The 17,946-nt window shown below is 48.0% G+C and overlaps 5 protein-coding genes across 5 annotated transcripts; 2 read left to right on the top strand and 3 right to left on the bottom strand.

Moving 5' to 3' along the window:
• Positions 1–1,090: 1,090 nt before the first annotated feature.
• DEU56DRAFT_744071 (uncharacterized protein) lies at positions 1,091–1,468 on the top strand (the record flags this gene model as incomplete). Its single annotated transcript, XM_041349054.1, has 1 exon — positions 1,091–1,468. A coding segment is annotated over one exon (378 nt), but the record flags the coding sequence as incomplete, so codon positions are not given.
• A 3,881-nt stretch (positions 1,469–5,349) lies between these two features.
• On the bottom strand, positions 5,350–7,434 carry DEU56DRAFT_759427 (uncharacterized protein; the record flags this gene model as incomplete). Its single annotated transcript, XM_041350318.1, has 9 exons — positions 5,350–5,419; positions 5,467–5,648; positions 5,696–6,028; positions 6,078–6,115; positions 6,167–6,524; positions 6,616–6,743; positions 6,790–6,928; positions 6,974–7,054; positions 7,102–7,434. 9 exons carry the CDS (start codon positions 7,432–7,434, stop codon positions 5,350–5,352), a joined length of 1,662 nt encoding a protein of 553 aa, XP_041204345.1.
• Positions 7,435–7,778: 344 nt separating this feature from the next.
• Positions 7,779–10,327, bottom strand: DEU56DRAFT_916696 (uncharacterized protein; the record flags this gene model as incomplete). Its single annotated transcript, XM_041357892.1, has 6 exons — positions 7,779–8,052; positions 8,104–8,459; positions 8,512–8,672; positions 8,729–8,855; positions 8,886–9,377; positions 9,815–10,327. The coding sequence occupies 6 exons, from the start codon at positions 10,325–10,327 to the stop codon at positions 7,779–7,781; spliced, it is 1,923 nt and encodes a 640-aa protein (XP_041204344.1).
• Positions 10,328–10,440: 113 nt separating this feature from the next.
• DEU56DRAFT_744061 (uncharacterized protein) lies at positions 10,441–13,606 on the bottom strand (the record flags this gene model as incomplete). The annotated part of the gene is made up of 5 exons (XM_041349052.1): positions 10,441–10,787; positions 10,841–12,214; positions 12,359–12,707; positions 12,756–13,046; positions 13,100–13,606. The coding sequence occupies 5 exons, from the start codon at positions 13,604–13,606 to the stop codon at positions 10,441–10,443; spliced, it is 2,868 nt and encodes a 955-aa protein (XP_041204343.1).
• Positions 13,607–13,689: 83 nt separating this feature from the next.
• Positions 13,690–17,419, top strand: DEU56DRAFT_962854 (uncharacterized protein; the record flags this gene model as incomplete). Its single annotated transcript, XM_041359366.1, is given in 18 exon segments — positions 13,690–13,860; positions 13,918–14,113; positions 14,142–14,200; positions 14,369–14,418; positions 14,566–14,585; positions 14,643–14,689; positions 14,774–15,086; positions 15,160–15,289; positions 15,341–15,432; positions 15,573–15,605; positions 15,661–15,722; positions 15,902–16,042; positions 16,062–16,125; positions 16,185–16,502; positions 16,528–16,616; positions 16,673–16,767; positions 16,847–17,015; positions 17,146–17,419. The coding sequence occupies 18 exon segments, from the start codon at positions 13,690–13,692 to the stop codon at positions 17,335–17,337; spliced, it is 2,241 nt and encodes a 746-aa protein (XP_041204342.1). The 3' UTR covers positions 17,338–17,419.
• Between the last annotated feature and the right edge of the window lie 527 nt (positions 17,420–17,946).

Raw genomic sequence — 17,946 nt, 5'->3', positions numbered from 1 at the left:
TCGCAACTGTTTGCATTTCGGCACTGTCACTCAAGCGTTGTTTCCCCGCACTCCACCAGATCGTCGACACTCATCAAGTGAAGTTCCCATCTCACAAGTCGGGGCTCACTGGCCTTCTCATGAGCAGCTCCTCTCGTTCCTTGGATTTCGAGTCTCAAATCACTCGCTTCACACTCATCCTCGCACCAATCGCAAAGTCAATCGCTTGTCTTGAGTCATCGCGGACTGATTTGTCGGACATCGGCTTGTATTATTTCGCAATTGGCGCAACGCTAAAACAAATCTTCGACGACAACAACAACCCATTTTCACTGGAAGAAGCTGGCCAGATTCGTGCGATCTTCAACTCTCGATTTCGCGAAGCCTTGTCTGAGGGTCCAACTGATGCACCCATCTCTGCTCTCTATTTGCATCCCCGTAAGCATAACAATACAGTCTTCTGACGTGACCAATAGCTATTGCATTGCAGGTTATGTCAACAGCAAAATATTCCAAAAGAACTTGAACCCTCTCGCTCTTACGATTGTGCTTCCTGCACAAAGTGTGAAGGCCTTGTCGTCCGACTCTTCTGGTCCTCCCATCCAAAACTACACTATCTTTGCTCGTGTGCTCGTGTTCTTGAAAGCTCTTCTTGAGGTGGAGTGGAAGACGAGAGAGAACATGATTCTCAACAAACTAACTGGTCGGGAGGCTCAGCAATCATTTCTTCGTCAATTCGAACGTTACACACGTGGTCAATATCCATTCGATACTCCACTCGAAGATGGTCAATCAACACTATCATGGTGGATGCACATATTGAGAATTCCGGAGGGAAATATACTTGCTGTCAGTTCGTAGCTCATATAATTGACCCTGGTTCACTCACTCCATAAGTAAAGACCCTCACCATCAAGATATTTTCCGTTCGACCAAGCTCGATGCCAGAAGAGCATACAATGTCTGTATTTACACGGATGAATTCTGCACTGCGAAATCGTCAAGACGTTCGCACCCTCGTGGACATGACACAGGTCCGGCAATGGTACATGTATGATTCTGCTGTAAGTGGCCACCGAAATTTTTCAGTTCATTGCTTACACGAGCGTAGTCCAAACATCCCGAACACCCAACTGTCAATTTTTACGACCTTGACACCGAGATATTTGGATCCGAAGCAAAAGAGGGTAAACGGCATCATGATGCGAAGAACAGCTTGCTATCAACCGAAAGTATTGAAGGAGGTGAAGAAATTGAAGACGACGAGTCCAGTACGTGGTTGGATCATGTGCAAACAAGTTCTGCGGCAGCTATGGCGACAAACGCCGACTTCGACGTTGAATCTGAGGTAGATTTGAGTGCGGATGGTTTGTTGGCAGTGTTGGCAGAATCGCGACCTAATGTGGACAGCACAGGGAAGGGCAAGGGCAAGGCTGAGGCTGAGGATATCAATGGAAGCGATGACGAGTGGCCAGAGGTATGGGAATGAGTGTTTTTTGTGTTGGCTAATTAGCTAGGATTATTAGCGAGTTTTTCGCCTGCTAAAAATCAACATCACGTGATTGGCTAAAAAGCAGCTAATAAACCGCTAGTTAATAACTCCCCCAGACCTACCTGGCTAAAAAGCTTGCTAATAATTGCCAAAATACTTTTATCCCGAACCCTAGTTTGGATGAAATATTGTGTACCTCTTTCGAGGTTGAGATTAATCTATCACGACAGTACAGCCTCAATAGCCATCATCGCATGCTGCGAAACTTGCCGGTGTTGTTTCTGCTTCCGCACTGCCCATTCTGCTGCCTTCCCAGCTAAGCCTAATCTGTACGCACTCAGAAAACGGTACGAGCGGTTGATGAAACGTCGGATAACCTCCACAGGGCACGCATCAAGAACATCCAATGCTGCCTTCTTTGCTCCAGCAAAATTCAGCTTCGTGATTTGTCTGTACCTGTACTTGCACCAACCCCAGTACTCAAGACATAATATTCAGTGAGTAAATGTCAACTTGACAGACGAAAAACTCACCATTTCAATAGGGTTAAGCTCACAATGAAATTTTGGAAGGAATATACACTCATGTCCAGCATCTCTGATGAGCTCCTTGATCATCGACGTCTGACAGCGGAAATCGTCTTGTTGGCTCAAAAGCCTGGCCATGCAACAGCCCGTGCTCTCGAAGGGACAGACTGGAGAGCATTTAGCTCGTAAACCTCGAACATCGAAACCACGCTCCTCAAGAACCGATTTGAGCCCTTTTGGCCCACCACTGGCATTTGTCAGTTTCTGCTCGAGTCCACATTTCGTTGGATCCACGTTGGTATGAGGAATGATGGTGTCGCGTTGCTTGCGCTGCTTTCCGCCGTTGGACTTGTTCATGTCGAATGCATGCAAAGCATCCGGGGGCAAGGATGCATGAGCCGACGAGTTATCGAAGATGAACAGTGCCTGACAATCAGGCCTGTTTACTTCTTCATGAATTTGAATTGCGTGTTTGACTTGCTCGAGGAGGTTCTCATGAGTCCACCATGAATCACCATTAGCACCTGGGTAAATGATTCTTCGTGCATCTTTGATAATGTGACCATCAGTTCCCCGTGAAACGAGTCGGCCATCCTCTTCATTAATGAAGTCCGAGACATGTATGAGTCGACCTCGACCTTTCTTCCGCAACATGTGCTCTCCAGGGCGAAGCCTGCAATGCAATGTCAAACTAAAGTTTCGTTGTGGCATGGGTATCACGCACCATGCACTTTTTGCATCATCGTTCGCGTGGAAGCAACACTCGTCGTGATAATATGGTTTGATCTGTCTTTCACCTGGTTTAAGAGTTGGCTCGATGCAAGTGAGCTCCGGTCCTTCAAATCGAACCATTTGTTCCTCAAATTTCAACATTGCAGGCAAGTAAACCTCTTTCCGATACTTGACAACATCTTCTCGCTCATGCCCATCCATGTAAACTCCATTTCGAACAATAGTTCGTCGCCACCCGAGTTTGATGAGCCAGCGACGGGCAGTTCGCTCGCATATTGGTTTCTTTGGGACAATTCCCAGCTCAGGGAAAATAATTGTTTGGAGTGCATCTTGAAGGCCACGAGGTGTGACTTTACCGGTTGGCACATTTGACAACCATGTGCGACAGCGAGTCTGCACAGACTCATCATGGAGGAATGATTGGGCATTAGTGATCCCACCACGTTTCTCTCGCGGAAGTTGCTCGAATGTCTGGTAATGACGTGCAAGGGCACGAACACGACAAGAAAACCAGATTCCATTTCCCTCGTGCCACTGCCGTGCAATTTCCACGCTGGCACCAATCCGAGAAGCACCCTTTAGTCGCAGTGTTGCGAAATTGGACAGGATCATGAGCTGATTAATGGCAGAAAGGGGTAATGATTTGTGGTTCTTCTTCAAGTCGGCTTTGATTTGATCTCGAAGTGTTTTCCAGTCTCGGAATTCGTTGTGCCCACTAATGGCCGCATCCAGCTCTTCTTCCCACTCTTCAGCTTCACACTCATCCATTGAATCCAAGTCTTCTTCGGTCCCGGCAGTACATGTGTCTCGCACACCAGGTGTGCCTTCATCATCCATTGTGGTATTTTGGGAGGTGGAGGTTTGGTCTGAGTCAGAAGATACAGTAAGGATGGACGAGCTGCGAACACGGGGAATCGTAGATATATGTGGCTGATTTGATTCCAATGGTGTTGTGAGTTCCAAGTTGCGAGGTAGGGGAGCCTTCTTTTGAGCAGAGGCAATCACTTTTTTGAACCCGTAAGTGTCCAGTGCACTTTGTCCACGGCATTTGGCTCGGTATTGTTGTTGAGTACGCACTGATTTGCTCATTACATCAGGGCCTGTTTTATATTTCGTCGGACGAGCTACACAAAAATTGTACGTCGGTGTCCATGATTTTGATGAAACAGCACTCACATTTACGATTCGCTGCACGTTTGAGTGCTTTCCTTGTCAGTCGTTCGGGAATCCAGTCCACATGCTTGGCATCTTCCTTCTGGACCATCTCTGCAAGCCTGCAACCAAATTCTTCGTCTTCGAACATCTCGCACTCGAGCTCCTCATCAATATCAGAGCCATCTGAATCATCACAATAATTTTGTTCGAAATTAATCTTCAGTCCATCAAATTCATGGGTAGTGCCTTCAAGCTCGGCTGATTCTGACTTGGACTGACATGGGCTATTTGCAGGAGACAATCCACCACTAGTGGTAAACGAGGCTTCGGAGACAAGAGAAGGTGTTTGTTGCTGTCCATGGAGGCCAGAGATGTTTCTTTGCCTCTTTTTTGGACGGCCTCGGGGCATGTCCGAGAGCAGTTGCAGGTTCAAGTGGTCTGCAATGCATCTTTTTTCCTCTCGAAATATTGGATCTAACTTTTTTCTGAAACCGGAATCACATTCAAGTCAGCGAAAGGAGTTGATTCCACATTTTTTCGGATTTTTAGTGATTTTTTTGGGGTACCGCCAATTTTTCGGGTGTGGCTCGGGTCAAATTGACAGTTGTACAAATTCTGCTCATACAAATCTACACTAGCATGTGTTGTAAACATATCTACAATGTTTAAAATGAATTAGATCAGGTGTTAAAGTCAAGAAAATTTGGTCACCAAAATTGGTGACTTTGCTTGTCCGCAACTGTAGTACTACCAGTGCTGCTTACTTCACTGATCTCCCAGATATTTAACTGGTGCTACCTGGGGACAATTCACAGTGGGGTTTCCGAAACAACTTGAAAGCATTTCCACCTTTTCTGATGGGTAGGATTAACATCACGGCCGACGAAGCCTCTATCCTCAAGGCCCATAGATTATCATCCCAGAACCCGACATAACGGGAGAATCCACTGTCTAAGTGTACTGTTGACTGTTGCATAGGAAATGGGAGGAGATAGATCACAACCTGGAGGATATCTTTCCGACCTCCTCACCTCCCAATCCAACGATGGTGACCTCCTGGGCCTTGGCGGCGTCATTCATCAGTAAATTACCGCGCTCTGTACAGATCTGTACAGATCTGGACAGCGCGCCATATGTACAGCTTGGTCCCTACTAGCTAGTTTGCTACAGTAGAACTTTCTCTGTCAATCTCTGCACAGACACCCACAGACCCGCCCAGTGAGGACCAAACAGGTCTTCAATATCATTATTTTCTCTGTCTCTCTGTACAGATCTGTACAGATCTGTCCATGTTTGCCCAGGTACTCACAAACTACTCAGAAGGTGGCTTACTCGAGTCGGGTACAGTAGCAAACAAATGACGATATATTCAATCAGTGGGAAACAATACTAGCAAACGACGAGCAACAAGAGACAAACAAGTATGCGAGAATGTGATGACTACAAAAAATGCCGCCGGGGGACTCAATCAAGCTGGACGCGCAGGTGGCGATGTTTCGACGTGTCAATGCCATCGAGTTTGGATGCCTCCGCCCTAAATAAATTCGTTAGCACCAAACGTGATGCAAAAATACTCCTTACCATCCAATCTTGGCCCATTCACGAAGCTGCCGCACCAGCTTCGGACCGTGATATGGGTCTTTCATGACATCATTGAGTAGCCCAAGCAGCCAAATATAAATGGACTCATACTCCTTGGAAGTGAACTTCGAATAAGACTTGCCATGACCATTTTTCTCGAGGCCCTGGAAGACACAATTAAACTGAAATAATGTGTCAGAACATTGACACGTCAATATTGAGGACGTACCACTGTGCAAACAAGAGCTAAGCATGTTAACGGTACCTCCTTCCGAAAAATGGCTGGTCGCCTATGAGCAATGCGGTAAGATCCAGTGTAAAAAAATAGGATGATGGCCTGAAAAAACGCAGGGTGCGCAAAATTCCTAGTTTTCCCCAATTCATCTACTCCATAGCGCAGAAATCCACCGTCCTTCAGTAATTCTGTAGTGGCAGCTTGAATCCAAGCTGCGTGCTCTTGAATGGGAATGTTATCTGGCGGGGAAAGACCATATGCGGAAGGTGCGATGGAGATGGTGATTTTCTTTAGATCAGAACGCCAGGTTGCTAAGTCGTCATACAGCTAGAAAAAAAATAAGACATGAGGCGCACCACAAAATAGACATACACACCAGCCTCGCCATGTCAGGCTTATGTGCAGGCCACACACCTGGTAGACACCTCGAGTCAGTAGAATATCTCGAGGGAGATAGTAGCTTACCAGCATCAACATGTTGACCATTTTTAAGCCATTGCACGAGAGAGGCTGAGAGCGACTCTGTGATTGAGACCGGCAGATCTTGAACAAGGCTCGGAAAAGGGTTCTCCAATGCCTGCTGGGTACGACACTCCACCTTTGCGTCCTCGAGAAAACTCTTCCAGTGTGAACTATACCAACCCAGTTGGGTGGCCTTGGGCCCTTCATCGTTGGATTTGGATCCACCGACCACCTTCGATTTCCGTTTCACCTTTGAGTTGGAGGGATCTACCTCAGCAGCACGGAGAAGCTCCAGGAGAGCAGGATCGGGAAGTCGGGGATGGCCATTTCTCTCGTGGTGAAGCTTCAAGACGTCATTTGGCTTGAACAAGAAATTAGTGTACTCCAACAAATTAGTGGGATTATACCTGGGAGTCACTCTCTTGATCCATTGTCGTACCATCGTCACTCACGTCACCACCAACCGCCAAAGTGTTCTCAACAACTTGGTCACCTTCGTCGTGAGAATACTGGAATTCAAAATCTGTTGGGAGAGCGGTTACCGCCTGAGGTTGGGGTGGTAGCGCTTCTCTCAAAAAACCTGTGACTTTTCAGCTCAACCTGAATGGAAATAGGCAATGACTTACCAGGGTGTGTACTATGACGCCCTTCCGTGCTGGGGGGGACAATCGGTGGCGAAAATCCATACCGTCCGCCAGTTTCCCGTAGTGCAAAAGTGGGTGGAGGGTTTGATAACTCGAAAGTTGGGGCAGAAACGACAGGAGTCTGCATATAAATTAATACATGATCATTCGCGCGTTAAAAACTCACCTTGTTTTTCTTTGAGCGTGATTTGGAAGTCATGGTTCTCGGTTCTTCTGAAGGGCTATACAGTGGAGGGGGCTGTCTCTTCTGCATGTCTCGTTAGTATTGTTCAATACAAATAAGAGAAAATATACCTTGGGACGACTCCCGCAGCCCTTGCGAGGTGGTTCTGGAGCGAGAGGGTTTGCAGGAGCATCCGGATCAAGGGAGGTGGCACCCTTGGATTTGCTGGTCCGCGTTGGAGCATGCAAAATATCGCCTATTTTCTCCAGTTGAGCGCCCCTACCTCCTGTCCCTGCACCTCGATGTTCTGTTCGTCGAGGAAGCTGTGAGTCATTGGCATCATCGATCATTGACTGAGACTGAGCACGCGCTCTCTTTGCCAGAGCTGCCTTCCCTTCCGGCACCTTGGGATCAGAGTCCGACACTTTGCGCTTCGATCTCTTTTTCTTAGGGCTTCCAGGCATGACAAGGGAAGGAGGGAAAATGAGCCACCACACCAACAATTTACTAACACTCACTTTTAAATCTAAGCCGCCATCGCACCTTCAAAAACGCTTAAAAAATACCATAGCATCTTGAAGCGAGCCAAATGTAATACAGCGCAGCTCCAGGTCGTGAGTGGGGGTGACTCAATGAGTCAGAATCAGTAGGCTGAGAGCAAACGTGTGATACCTCCTTTCGTCAAACTCATGGAATATATATCCCATCGCGTATGTATGGTACACATCTTGACTTGAACCTTGTGTGGGAACTAGCTATGCCCTGCTTACGTTTACATGGTATGAGAAAATTCTGTGGTATACGTAAATTAGGTTGTTCTGCTCCGCTTGGGCTGGGGTATTGGCTCCATCGTCCAGCGACTGTGAGTTATATTACGTTCTGTAATTGGCGGTTTGTTTAGATGATCATCCCGATCATCACCCTCAGCCTCACTCACAGATCTCTTTTTCGGAAGTGCCACAATAACCTTCTTTGCAAACAGAAGCTCGGGGGAAGGCTCATCCTTCGGAAGCTCAGCGAGATATGTTTCCAACAGATCGAGGACCTCCTGGAAAGTTACTACACCCGATGGTCCCTTGTTCCTGATCAAGTCATATCACTGCATCGCAAGTTGGAGTAGCTCCTTGAAGTACGGGTGAAATTGTTTCTTGAGTTTGTCTGCGTTGGGGTGGAAAAAAAACGAAGTTTTCGCATTACTGCCTGCTTTGAGCGTGTTGGTGGACCATAGATGTGGCAACCACTCCTGTTTCCTATTGACCGATAGATCACATTTAACTCCAAGGGGACCCCTGTATTCAATGCAGATGCACACGAAGACGTAAAAAAGTGATTCGAGATCATCTTGGTAGTGGTGTAGGATAAGGGGGGGCGGTTTTGAGAGGGAAGGCGAGGCAACCTTTACCTTCCAGCTGCGAGCAGATGTTGGAAGATCACCAACAGCCTCTGAGAGCTGCCACAGAAGTGAATGTGACATAAAAGGTATTGTGCCCTATTTTTTTCTGTGAGCACATTGAGTCTTGTAGAAGTAAATTGGTACTGACCGTCCCACCAATAGTGTATTTTTGACCCGCAGTGATATGAACAGCGAATTCCCAATCGATCAAGAGTCCATTGGTCCTGTTGCCATCATCCTCGATCATAGAGTTGTTAAGACTGCAGTCACGATGAAGAACTCCACAATCCTCGACCGCTATCTGTTGAACTGAGAAACATGTCAGTGAACTCGACAAGACGGACCAGATATAAATGAATACTCACCCCTGACAATGTCCTGAAGAGCACTCACCAACTCTAATTTTGTCTGGAATGCATGCAAAGGTCGCGCGCGAGGCTTCAAAACCAAACGAACATGCGTGCGAGAAGTGCCTTTGATACTTCCCCAAACCTTGTATCAATAATTCATTGTTTCATCGACCTCATTGGGCGCGATCTTAACAAGCCAATATTCGACTAGTTTTGGCACACCACGGACCCCTTGCATCTCCCGCAGCATCTCAACCTCGTTCAACGCATCATCTTTGCCCCCAAGGACCCAATAATCCTTGATGATATATTCTTCATCGTCCCTCCTGGCTAAATAGCAGACGGTGCCACGCCCAACAAGCCCCTGACTGGAGAATATGACTTCGAGGATATCGTATGTGTGGTTTTTCACCCTGATCCTGCCAATCGGGTCTGAAAAAGATGCGCGAAGAGGATCTTGGGGTATTTCTAGCTGAGGGGGGTCTGGGGGGAGGATCTCCTCTGAGTCTGAGCTCATCTCCACGTCTACGTCCATCTCTAAGTCAGACTCGGGTGCGTCGATGATCGTCTTGTCTTCGATTGGACCTTCTGCGGAACCGTGCACTTCGGCTTGTGGGAGTCGTTTCTGCGTAGAAGTAGAAGGGCGAAGATTCGGAATTTCGAGCTGAACAGGACGAAGCGTCTTGTGAATATACTGATTGTAGGATTGTACCCGATACAATCAAGATTACCGAAGACGAGACAGGATAAGATGTTGTCATATACCGGACACGGAGCCCCCTGAATCAGTTACCCAATCATACCCCATCGCCCCTGATCACAATATCCGGACTTCCGAGAGTTAGCTAAGCTCATACCTTTCCCCTTTCCCTACCCCTCAGCAGGATAGCCCTGCATCCCAGTTTCCATCGAACGTACACCTCAGCAGGATCCGCCCTGCTTCCCCTGACTCATTGGTACAATGTCCGGATTCCCACGGTTCGTCCGGACATCCGAACATCCGAAGATCTGGACGTCCACTCATCTGCTCATCCGCTCGTCTGCTCGTCTGCTCGTCCATCCATCCACGTCTTTGTTCAGTCTTCACGGAAAAGTGCCGACCTCCCAAGGGGGCTCTTCAAGTTGAGTTGACGGGTCCTCGCCAGTAGTACCCCCACTCCCAGACTCCTCGTTTGCCCCACTATTCTCTTCTCCGTCTCCACCCTCTTCAATATCGGGTAACTGAATGATGTTGGATTCACGATGGCATTTTGGAAGTGCCCAGTTCCATCTAGAGGTCTCTGTGTCATACAAAGGAACCATGGACTGTTCATCCAGGTGAGCGAATTTATTGCGTAGTCTGGTATCCCGATAACGAATTTTATGTAATGGCACCTGGAGGTCTGTGACATCTGGAACTTCAAGGGTGAATGTCCTGAAAATCCGCGATAACATATGACTGAGAGTCCGAGGCTGGTCTCCATTGGTTGGTTCTTCTTCTTCTACGATTAATTGATTGAGCTCGAGATCAGTGAGTTTGTCCAGCGTAGGCACATCACTGATGCGGGGAGCCGACAGCAACGATGCCAACTTTACCCCAAAGTCTACGGTTTTGCTGTGTTCTGCAGGCGCCATGACTGTGTATCAGAAAAAAAAATCACATTCTACAACAGCATCCCCAAGCACAAAGGGTAGATTTTAGCCTACAAAAATGGTACTTATCAAGTATGAACTTGGTGCACTAAGTACTACTCGGATAAGGCAAAAAAGGAATGTTTGTCCCAAAAATAATTTAACCAAAACTCTGTCGCATGCTCCATGCTATTATATGCCGTGAGACGCGTGTCTGCAGTAGCACCAAAACGTGGAACGAGATGGACAGGCGCTCTGAGCTGAGAGACTGGAATGATGTCACCCATCCGTGTACCATTAGAGCGCTTCGCTCTTTTCAGTGTATGCAACTGAGTGGTTGGATCACATTCACTGGAGATGTCAAACCGTTGGACGTAAGTTAAGTATTGATTGTCCCATTCCCATTGTGTCCTGCTTCTGCCAAGAGGCCGAATGATGAGCCTGATTTGGGCGATGGAGTGCCCTGCAGGGGATTTAGCTTAGTGAATATCGCCAGTAAAGACAGAAAGAACATACCTGAAAGGCCACTGGCAGGCCAGGAATGCCCTGAGCTGGTCTGAATAATGACCGTATCATAACGACCTAAGGTCCAAGGATCACTAGGTGGTGCACAATTAAGTGTTTGAGCGGGTCGAATATTACGGGGATCATGAAACTCGGTCTCCTGCAAACGGATTTTAAACCACACTTGAACATTGTCAAATGGAAGCTCAGTGTCATGTGCAGCCCTTCTAGGACCACCTATTGAGTGGATGCCATTGCCATAGGTCGCCTCACGGTGAAGAAAATCGGCGATAGCTGGCCGCAAGTCAGGTAGGCTGAACATAATGGCAATTTCATCGACAGTAGCATTCTTGATAGATGGATTGTAAGCAAGATTAAGAGCAGTGGGCCCAACGACAAAAGAACGAAGTGGGATGGGTACTGATCCGATTTTCCTCTCTTGGAGTATTTTGGCAATCGAAAAGTAATCTGTTATAGGACGTGGTTGATCGGGTCTTCGACTTGAGGACAGTAGCTCTGCAGGAAAGCCATTCGCATCATTGTCAATCTCGTCATCCTCCTCGGCAATCTCGTCATCCTCCTCGGCAATTTCCTCCCCAACAACTCCCAGGTCCTCTGAGTGATCCAAAAGGCTAGTAGCGAGGTCAAATCGATTGCACTTATCGGCGCGATCAAGATAACGACAGATTTGTGGGTCATAATTGTGATTATTGCTGGATCTTGCAGGGTCTTTGACCTCGGTGATGTGCGCATGCTCGGTGACATCTGCAGACCACTGTGCTATAACGCCAGAGTTGCGGATGCTGGGGACAATACTCTGCATGAGCTCGAGTTTAGGAATCTGCCAGTTGTCAATGACTTTACCACCTTTCCCCCGGCGGACACCAGCAGCGATGATTGCATGCTTGTTTGCATGGAACTCGTCTAGTGCAGCTGTGATGCGACTGAGATCCTTGTCATCAATGCACGGTGATTGCACAAGATAGTTGAAGTGCATGAGCACATGTACAGCAACAACAACACCAGGAGGTGCTGCATCTGCGCTGACTGCGATGATTGATCGTTGCATGTCTCGGTGGCAACGACCCGTAACCTGCTTGAGTTTTGAGATACCGGCATGAAAGTGCCGATAACCAGTAGTGGGCTGCATAATCAAAAATCGAAAATCTATCTCAGACCCTCCCACTGTGCGGATAATCCACTGCGCATCATGGTCCCAGAACTTCTTATGAATATGGTGCAGTGATTCGGGCGTAAAAAATCGGGAGGGTTCCGCTAGTGGCCAGTCCCGCCAGAATGGTTTATCCACACCGTTTAGGCAAAACTTCTGCGCTTCACGGAAGAATTCCTCGAGATCATCTGGATGAGCGCGCGAATGTACAATTTCTAGTTGCTCGAGAGTTGTTGATCGTGTCCGGGGTTCATGTTGGAAGGCATCCCCGAATTGTTTGTACATTGCCATGGTCACTGGGGACGTCTTTCCACTGACGCATGCCAGCATCATGGCTTCAGGGGTGTCGGCAATATAACTAGCGAGTGCAGTAAAGCAGTAATGACTGCGACCAATGGGATCTGACAGCATAACACCGTTTTGAGCAGCCAACTTCAGTGGTTGTAGTACAACATTCAAGCAGTGATGAACGAGCCGATCCTGCAACATGCCTTTCATTCGGTTGTTCTTGTGAATGAATTTTGTGACCAGTAGTAGGGCAATGAGAAGAAAAGCATTGGAAGATGATTTGAGCCGTGTGGCCATGTGGATATTGGCGAGGCTGATAAGGACAGGATGTGCAACATGATTGCCTGACAATGCAGTAATGCATGTCTTGTCCGAGGATAGAATAGTACCAAGGAGAGTTGTGCCACGGGGAAGCACCGACTTCAAGAATAGATGAGACGATGACTTCAAGAGCGCCATATTACACACCTGCATCTCCCAGGCGTGATCACCTGTCATCCATTCGGTATATATCCGAGAGGGTTTCTGTGCTGTACTGTATACCTTGCGAGCCGTATAGTCGATGTGATTGTGAAATAAAGGATGATTGAATATAGTAGCGATACATTCAAGTGGATCCCGCCAGTAGAGAACAGCCGGAGACTTTGTGGGATGTGATGTTTGAATAACTTGCAACTTCCAATGCGGACCGCTAGGGAGCGATTCAGCTCGACCTCGCAGCTCTCTTGCTGAGCGGAAGGATAAAGGTAGATCATCAATCTAAGTACTATTTCAGCGAAGCCGTCATGGTGATATTTAAATCAAACACCAACCATCTCTAGCGCTAGGAGAGAATTGATTTTCTCCATGCTCAAGCCGGAACACAGAATCCATGCGGCAAATTGCCATTCCCTTCGACCACTGAACGGATAGTAAACATTTGTTTTACGGTAGATGCTGTTTTTGTCGGCATCGAATAGGTGCAAAAATGTGTAGCCCTCCTCAAAAGCTAGCGGGGGCTCCGGAAAGTGATCGGTTACTTTGGTCTCACTGTCCTCGTTCCGAGTTCTGCCTCCAGAGTCCAAATCCTCTCTTTGACTCCCAAAATCATAATAACTGACATCCTCTCCATGTTCATAAGAGTAGGGAGCATCAACATCAGGGTTGCTGACATTGTCCACCACCATGGGATCATATTCAGTGAGTGGCAAGGTAGAGTTAAGTTGGATTAAATCGTCTAGCCAGTTATTGCATCCAGACCAAGGTTGGCTCATATGACAAGCGACAGAGGTATGATCCTTGAATTCTTTTCCGCACGATGGGCAATGGGCTGGTGCCATGGCGCGCTAATATTCATATCTCATGGACTTGAGAAAAAGCAAGTTGATCTGAATTCGGCATTTTCCGATGTAACATTGTTCTCATGATATCTTCACCGCCTAAGTTTGATATTGCTACTCTACAATCGCTGTCAGCGCTTGCTTCCTGCTCTGACGATTCTACTTGCTATCCTCGCTCCATTGATGAATGCAATGGGGGAGCACCTCACGGTATCGGTGACCTATATGAAGTTCTTGAAGCCGTCAATTCAATTGTGAGTCCTTCTCGTGCATCATTTCTACTATTCTTCATCACACCTTATTTTCAATAGTCCAGAGTACACGAATCAACTGACTCTGAAGCAAGCCTCGTGCTTGATCTTGTAAGAGCCAAGCGTGAAGTTTTCCTGGCTCAGAAGGCGCTTGTAGATTGCGTAATACGGGAAAATGAGGTGCTTGCGAGCCTGCTTAAAGTTCGTGCAGCAGCAGCCGAGAAGAAGATAGATGAGACAGATATCAGGCTGGGATGTATAAGAATCATCTTCAAAGATCACAGTTGGTCCCACGTCCCTCCCAATCGTCCATTATGAGGACAAGGTCAATCAAGTTCGCGTGGTACGTGTGCATGTTCTCTTGCAATGTTGTTGATTCTAATGCTTCAGGCATGGATTCCAGGCTCGCACGGACGGCAAGGCACAATAGTTCTCGATTGATTTAGAGTCATGTATCGACATTTTGTGTTATGTTGTCCTCATCTATGCAGTACTACTAGTTTATATGTAGTATGCGAGACTTAGTATGATTGCCTCGAGTCGCAGATTTTCTACTACATAGTATGCAATCAATTTTCATTGTGCTTTTGTTCGAGTTGGTTTGAGTTGCCAAGGCTGAGCGCTGAGCGCACTGAGTGCTGAGTTGTACTGTATATCACACCACTTTGCCATAGTAATTTATGCCGCTATTTGAAATACAACACTTAGTATAAGGAACATTGTTGCTTGTGAGTCCTGTTGAACTGTGAGTGACTGAAAGTGCTGCATTGCTAATTAACTGTGAGCCTGCGTGAACTGTGGAGTCCTGTGGCTTGCTGTCATGAAACCCCAAGTGTGTGACCTCTGTGAGAAAGTTGTAGTTTACTGATGTTGTGCCATCATTGAGCCCGCCATTCGGTGCTAACAATGCTTGTAGTCTGACGAGTCTGGATGCAGATCAGTTGGGATTTCGGTCGCTCATACGCTGCCAGAGATGTCGGCGCTCATCCCCTCCCAATCTGCTGTGCATCCAAATGCAACCAACCAAGATCTTACAGCGGGCATTAAACATCTCCAGTCATCCATTGATGCCCGTTCAGAGGCTGTCTTTGTCCTCTTGGAGGATAAATTTGATTGGGTCGCTGCCATCAAAGCTTCTACATATGCGGAGATGTGTGAGGGTTTACTGAGCGACAAGGCGGCAATCCTGTTTTTGATGCACTCCGAAAAAGGATCAGCCGCGAAGGCTAGTCAAGTATTCCCCACCGTCCTCAAGAACAGCGCTAAAGCCCAAAAGTTGCGCACTACACTCTGTGTTTTGAGCGCTCCCTGTTGAAGCGGGTGCGAATGCTGGGTCTAAAGTTGAGAAGTTCATGGGAGATATGAAGGCACTACTTTTGGCACGGTTGCAAGAACCGGGCAGGAGCGTCGAGGAAATGGAGAGAGGGGTTGAGTAGGTCTACTCGTTATTGCTTGTGCCTTGTTCTTGACCAGCGTTGACTAGGATTCTCCTGGAGCTGAATGGGGCTGAAGACCCGATATGGACTTACTTCGATAGCCAGCACAAGCACTTTATGGACCGGATGAGCGCTGCCTGTAGGACTGGTGTTTCAAGCATCGATGGCGCGTTCCTCTGACCCGCACCACAGCCACGAAGTCTCGCACGATACCTGATCTGTCGTCTCTGAATGCACTAAGACAGATCCTTGGTCCGCAACTCCAGGTATGTATTGTAGCGCTGGAGAGCAAAGTGTCGGAAGCCATAATTGGTGCGCTGTCATATCCCTTTTGTCAAGCTTTATTGCTCATGCCTTTCATACTCAGCGCTAGCAGGCGGTCATGAAGTGTGGCTGGCTATCTGGGGCATGGTGAAAAACATCTCCAAGGTTATGGTCTCTTCCCTGCCCAACTTCTGGAAAATCGCATGGAGTTTCCGGGAGGGGAAATTCAAATGAGTTCGTGTCATTTGAGTGGTCTCGGGTCTAATGGTCACGCTTTCCCCTAGCCATTGTCATCGAGGCGCAGTGCCTCCCAATGCAGGCAAATGGCACTTGACATCATCAAGCTCTGCATCAGTTTCCTCTCAGAATTCTTTATTCTTTCGGACACCTTATCAAACTCCTCGACCCCCAACTCTCCCGAACATTTCCCACCTCATTCAAACTTGCTAACGACCGCTCATTGGCTGGTCAAGATCATTATTGAGGTACGAGATTGTGTCTCAGAGGTTAACTCGGAGAAGGCGGTCTGGTGAAAGGACTAGTGGAGAGTGTGCGGTGGCAGTGAGAGGTATGCGCTACTAACAGTGTTCTACCCTCCCCTGTGCATCTATGGACTAACTATCCTAGACACCAACTACATGTACGCACTCGAAGCATTCATGCCCAATCCCTCCACCCCATCCCCAGTGCTTTACCTCGCTCATCTCAAATCGTTCATGCGCCACCTCGCAACATCAGCATTCAAAACCGCGGGTGGTATCTCGACAGACAGTGGATCGGGCGGGTTGCGGGTAGCGCAACAGAACGTTGTGCCACCAGCCTTCACAGCGAAGATTATCAAGGCATTTTTGCATGCAATATATGCAGCTCTGGATGGGCTGGTAGTGCTTGTCGCAGAGGAAGCACCCCCTGGGGAAGGAGGAGCTGATCGACCTGCGCGACTCGGTGGGTAGTTTTTTCTGCTCCACAGTTCTGGCCCTGATACTGTCATACGTTAAGAATACGAGGCTGCTCCTCGTGATATCTAATTTCGGGGTATCAGTTGAGGATAATAGAAAGGTATTTCTTCTTGTCCTCCTACTTACACTGCCCTGCATGCTCAAGTTATGGCGTAGGCACTAATGAAAGCAGTGACTGCGCTGGGCAAGGCGCTCTCAGGCTGCCGCTGTCGCAATAACCTTGCGAGAGGGAAATCTGGACAAAAACATGGGTTGGTATTGAGACGCCGCAACCTACCGGTGAGCTTCTCTCATTCTGCATTTTGCTCCCCGCTCTAACATTCACCAAAGAAGTACGGCCGCTTATGCACAAGGCCTCGTCGAGATCCATGCACAAATAAGCCGCGTCGCAGAGAATCTTCTTGAGTGCGTGATGTATGCGCTTATCGAGAACATCGCCCAAGACACATTACTCTCGTTCAAACAAGTCAAGCGGTTCGGCATGGGCGGTATGCTTCCGGTAAGTGCATCTCCTCGCTCCTCGCATGTAACTCTTATCAAAATCAAACCCACAACGCCTACAGGCTGCGCTAGGGATCGAGTTCAGGCACCAAACACTTGCTCGATAAGTGTCTTCATCGGCCGCGAAGACACTTTCAGAGTTGTACCATAAGATCTCGCAGGCGTATGCACGGCGGCCGGGAGATGAGAATTTACAGGGGAATCTGGGCAGTTGGTATTCCAAATGCTGGAAGGCTCGCGCATTGCTCGGTGCACAGCTTCCCCAAGCTGCAGCTGCAAGCAAAAGTGCAGCCCGTCACCCGCTCCCTTCTGCATATTGACTTATCCATGGTCCCTGACTTCCGATGGGACGAGATGACCCACGGAACAGCCGAGGCATTCCTTATCATGGTTAAAGATGTCAATGTAGAGATTGCTCTTTTCCATGGCTGATTCGCCCTGCGCCAGCACTATGTTGCACTTATCAGGGCACTGCTGTGTCTCCATTTGACTCGATTGGTGCTTAAAAGCACCCTCCAGCTGCCGAAGCTTCCCCAGGGCGAGCGCAAGAGCGTCAGCCTTTGCAGGGTGCTCATAGAGCACCCTGACGCATTGAGCACTCGGGGACCCAGTTGTGAATCATCAGCGCCAGCCACCGAATAATTTTTTTTAAACAGCACCCTCCAGCTGCTGAAGCTTCCCCAGGGTGAGCGCAAGAGCGTCAGCCTTTGCAGGGTGCTCATAGAGCACCCTGACGCATCGAGCACTCGTGGGCCCAGTTTCAAAGCTTCGGGACGGGCTGGGTGAGGCAAACGCGCGGGCTGAGTCAGAAGGGCAGTGGAAGCGATAATGTGCTTTCGAAAGAACCTGGTAAAATTTGCATCACCGATTCAGCTATTGCCGACTACACATGACCCTGACCTCTGTTATCATGTGATTACAGCTTGGTA

Source organism: Suillus clintonianus, assembly GCF_016758775.1.
Source record: "Suillus clintonianus strain FC179 chromosome Unknown DEU56scaffold_91, whole genome shotgun sequence".
Taxonomy (NCBI): Eukaryota; Fungi; Basidiomycota; class Agaricomycetes; order Boletales; family Suillaceae; genus Suillus; species Suillus clintonianus.
Note: the sequence above shows the minus strand (reverse complement) of the source record. Positions and strands in the feature narration are given on the sequence as shown.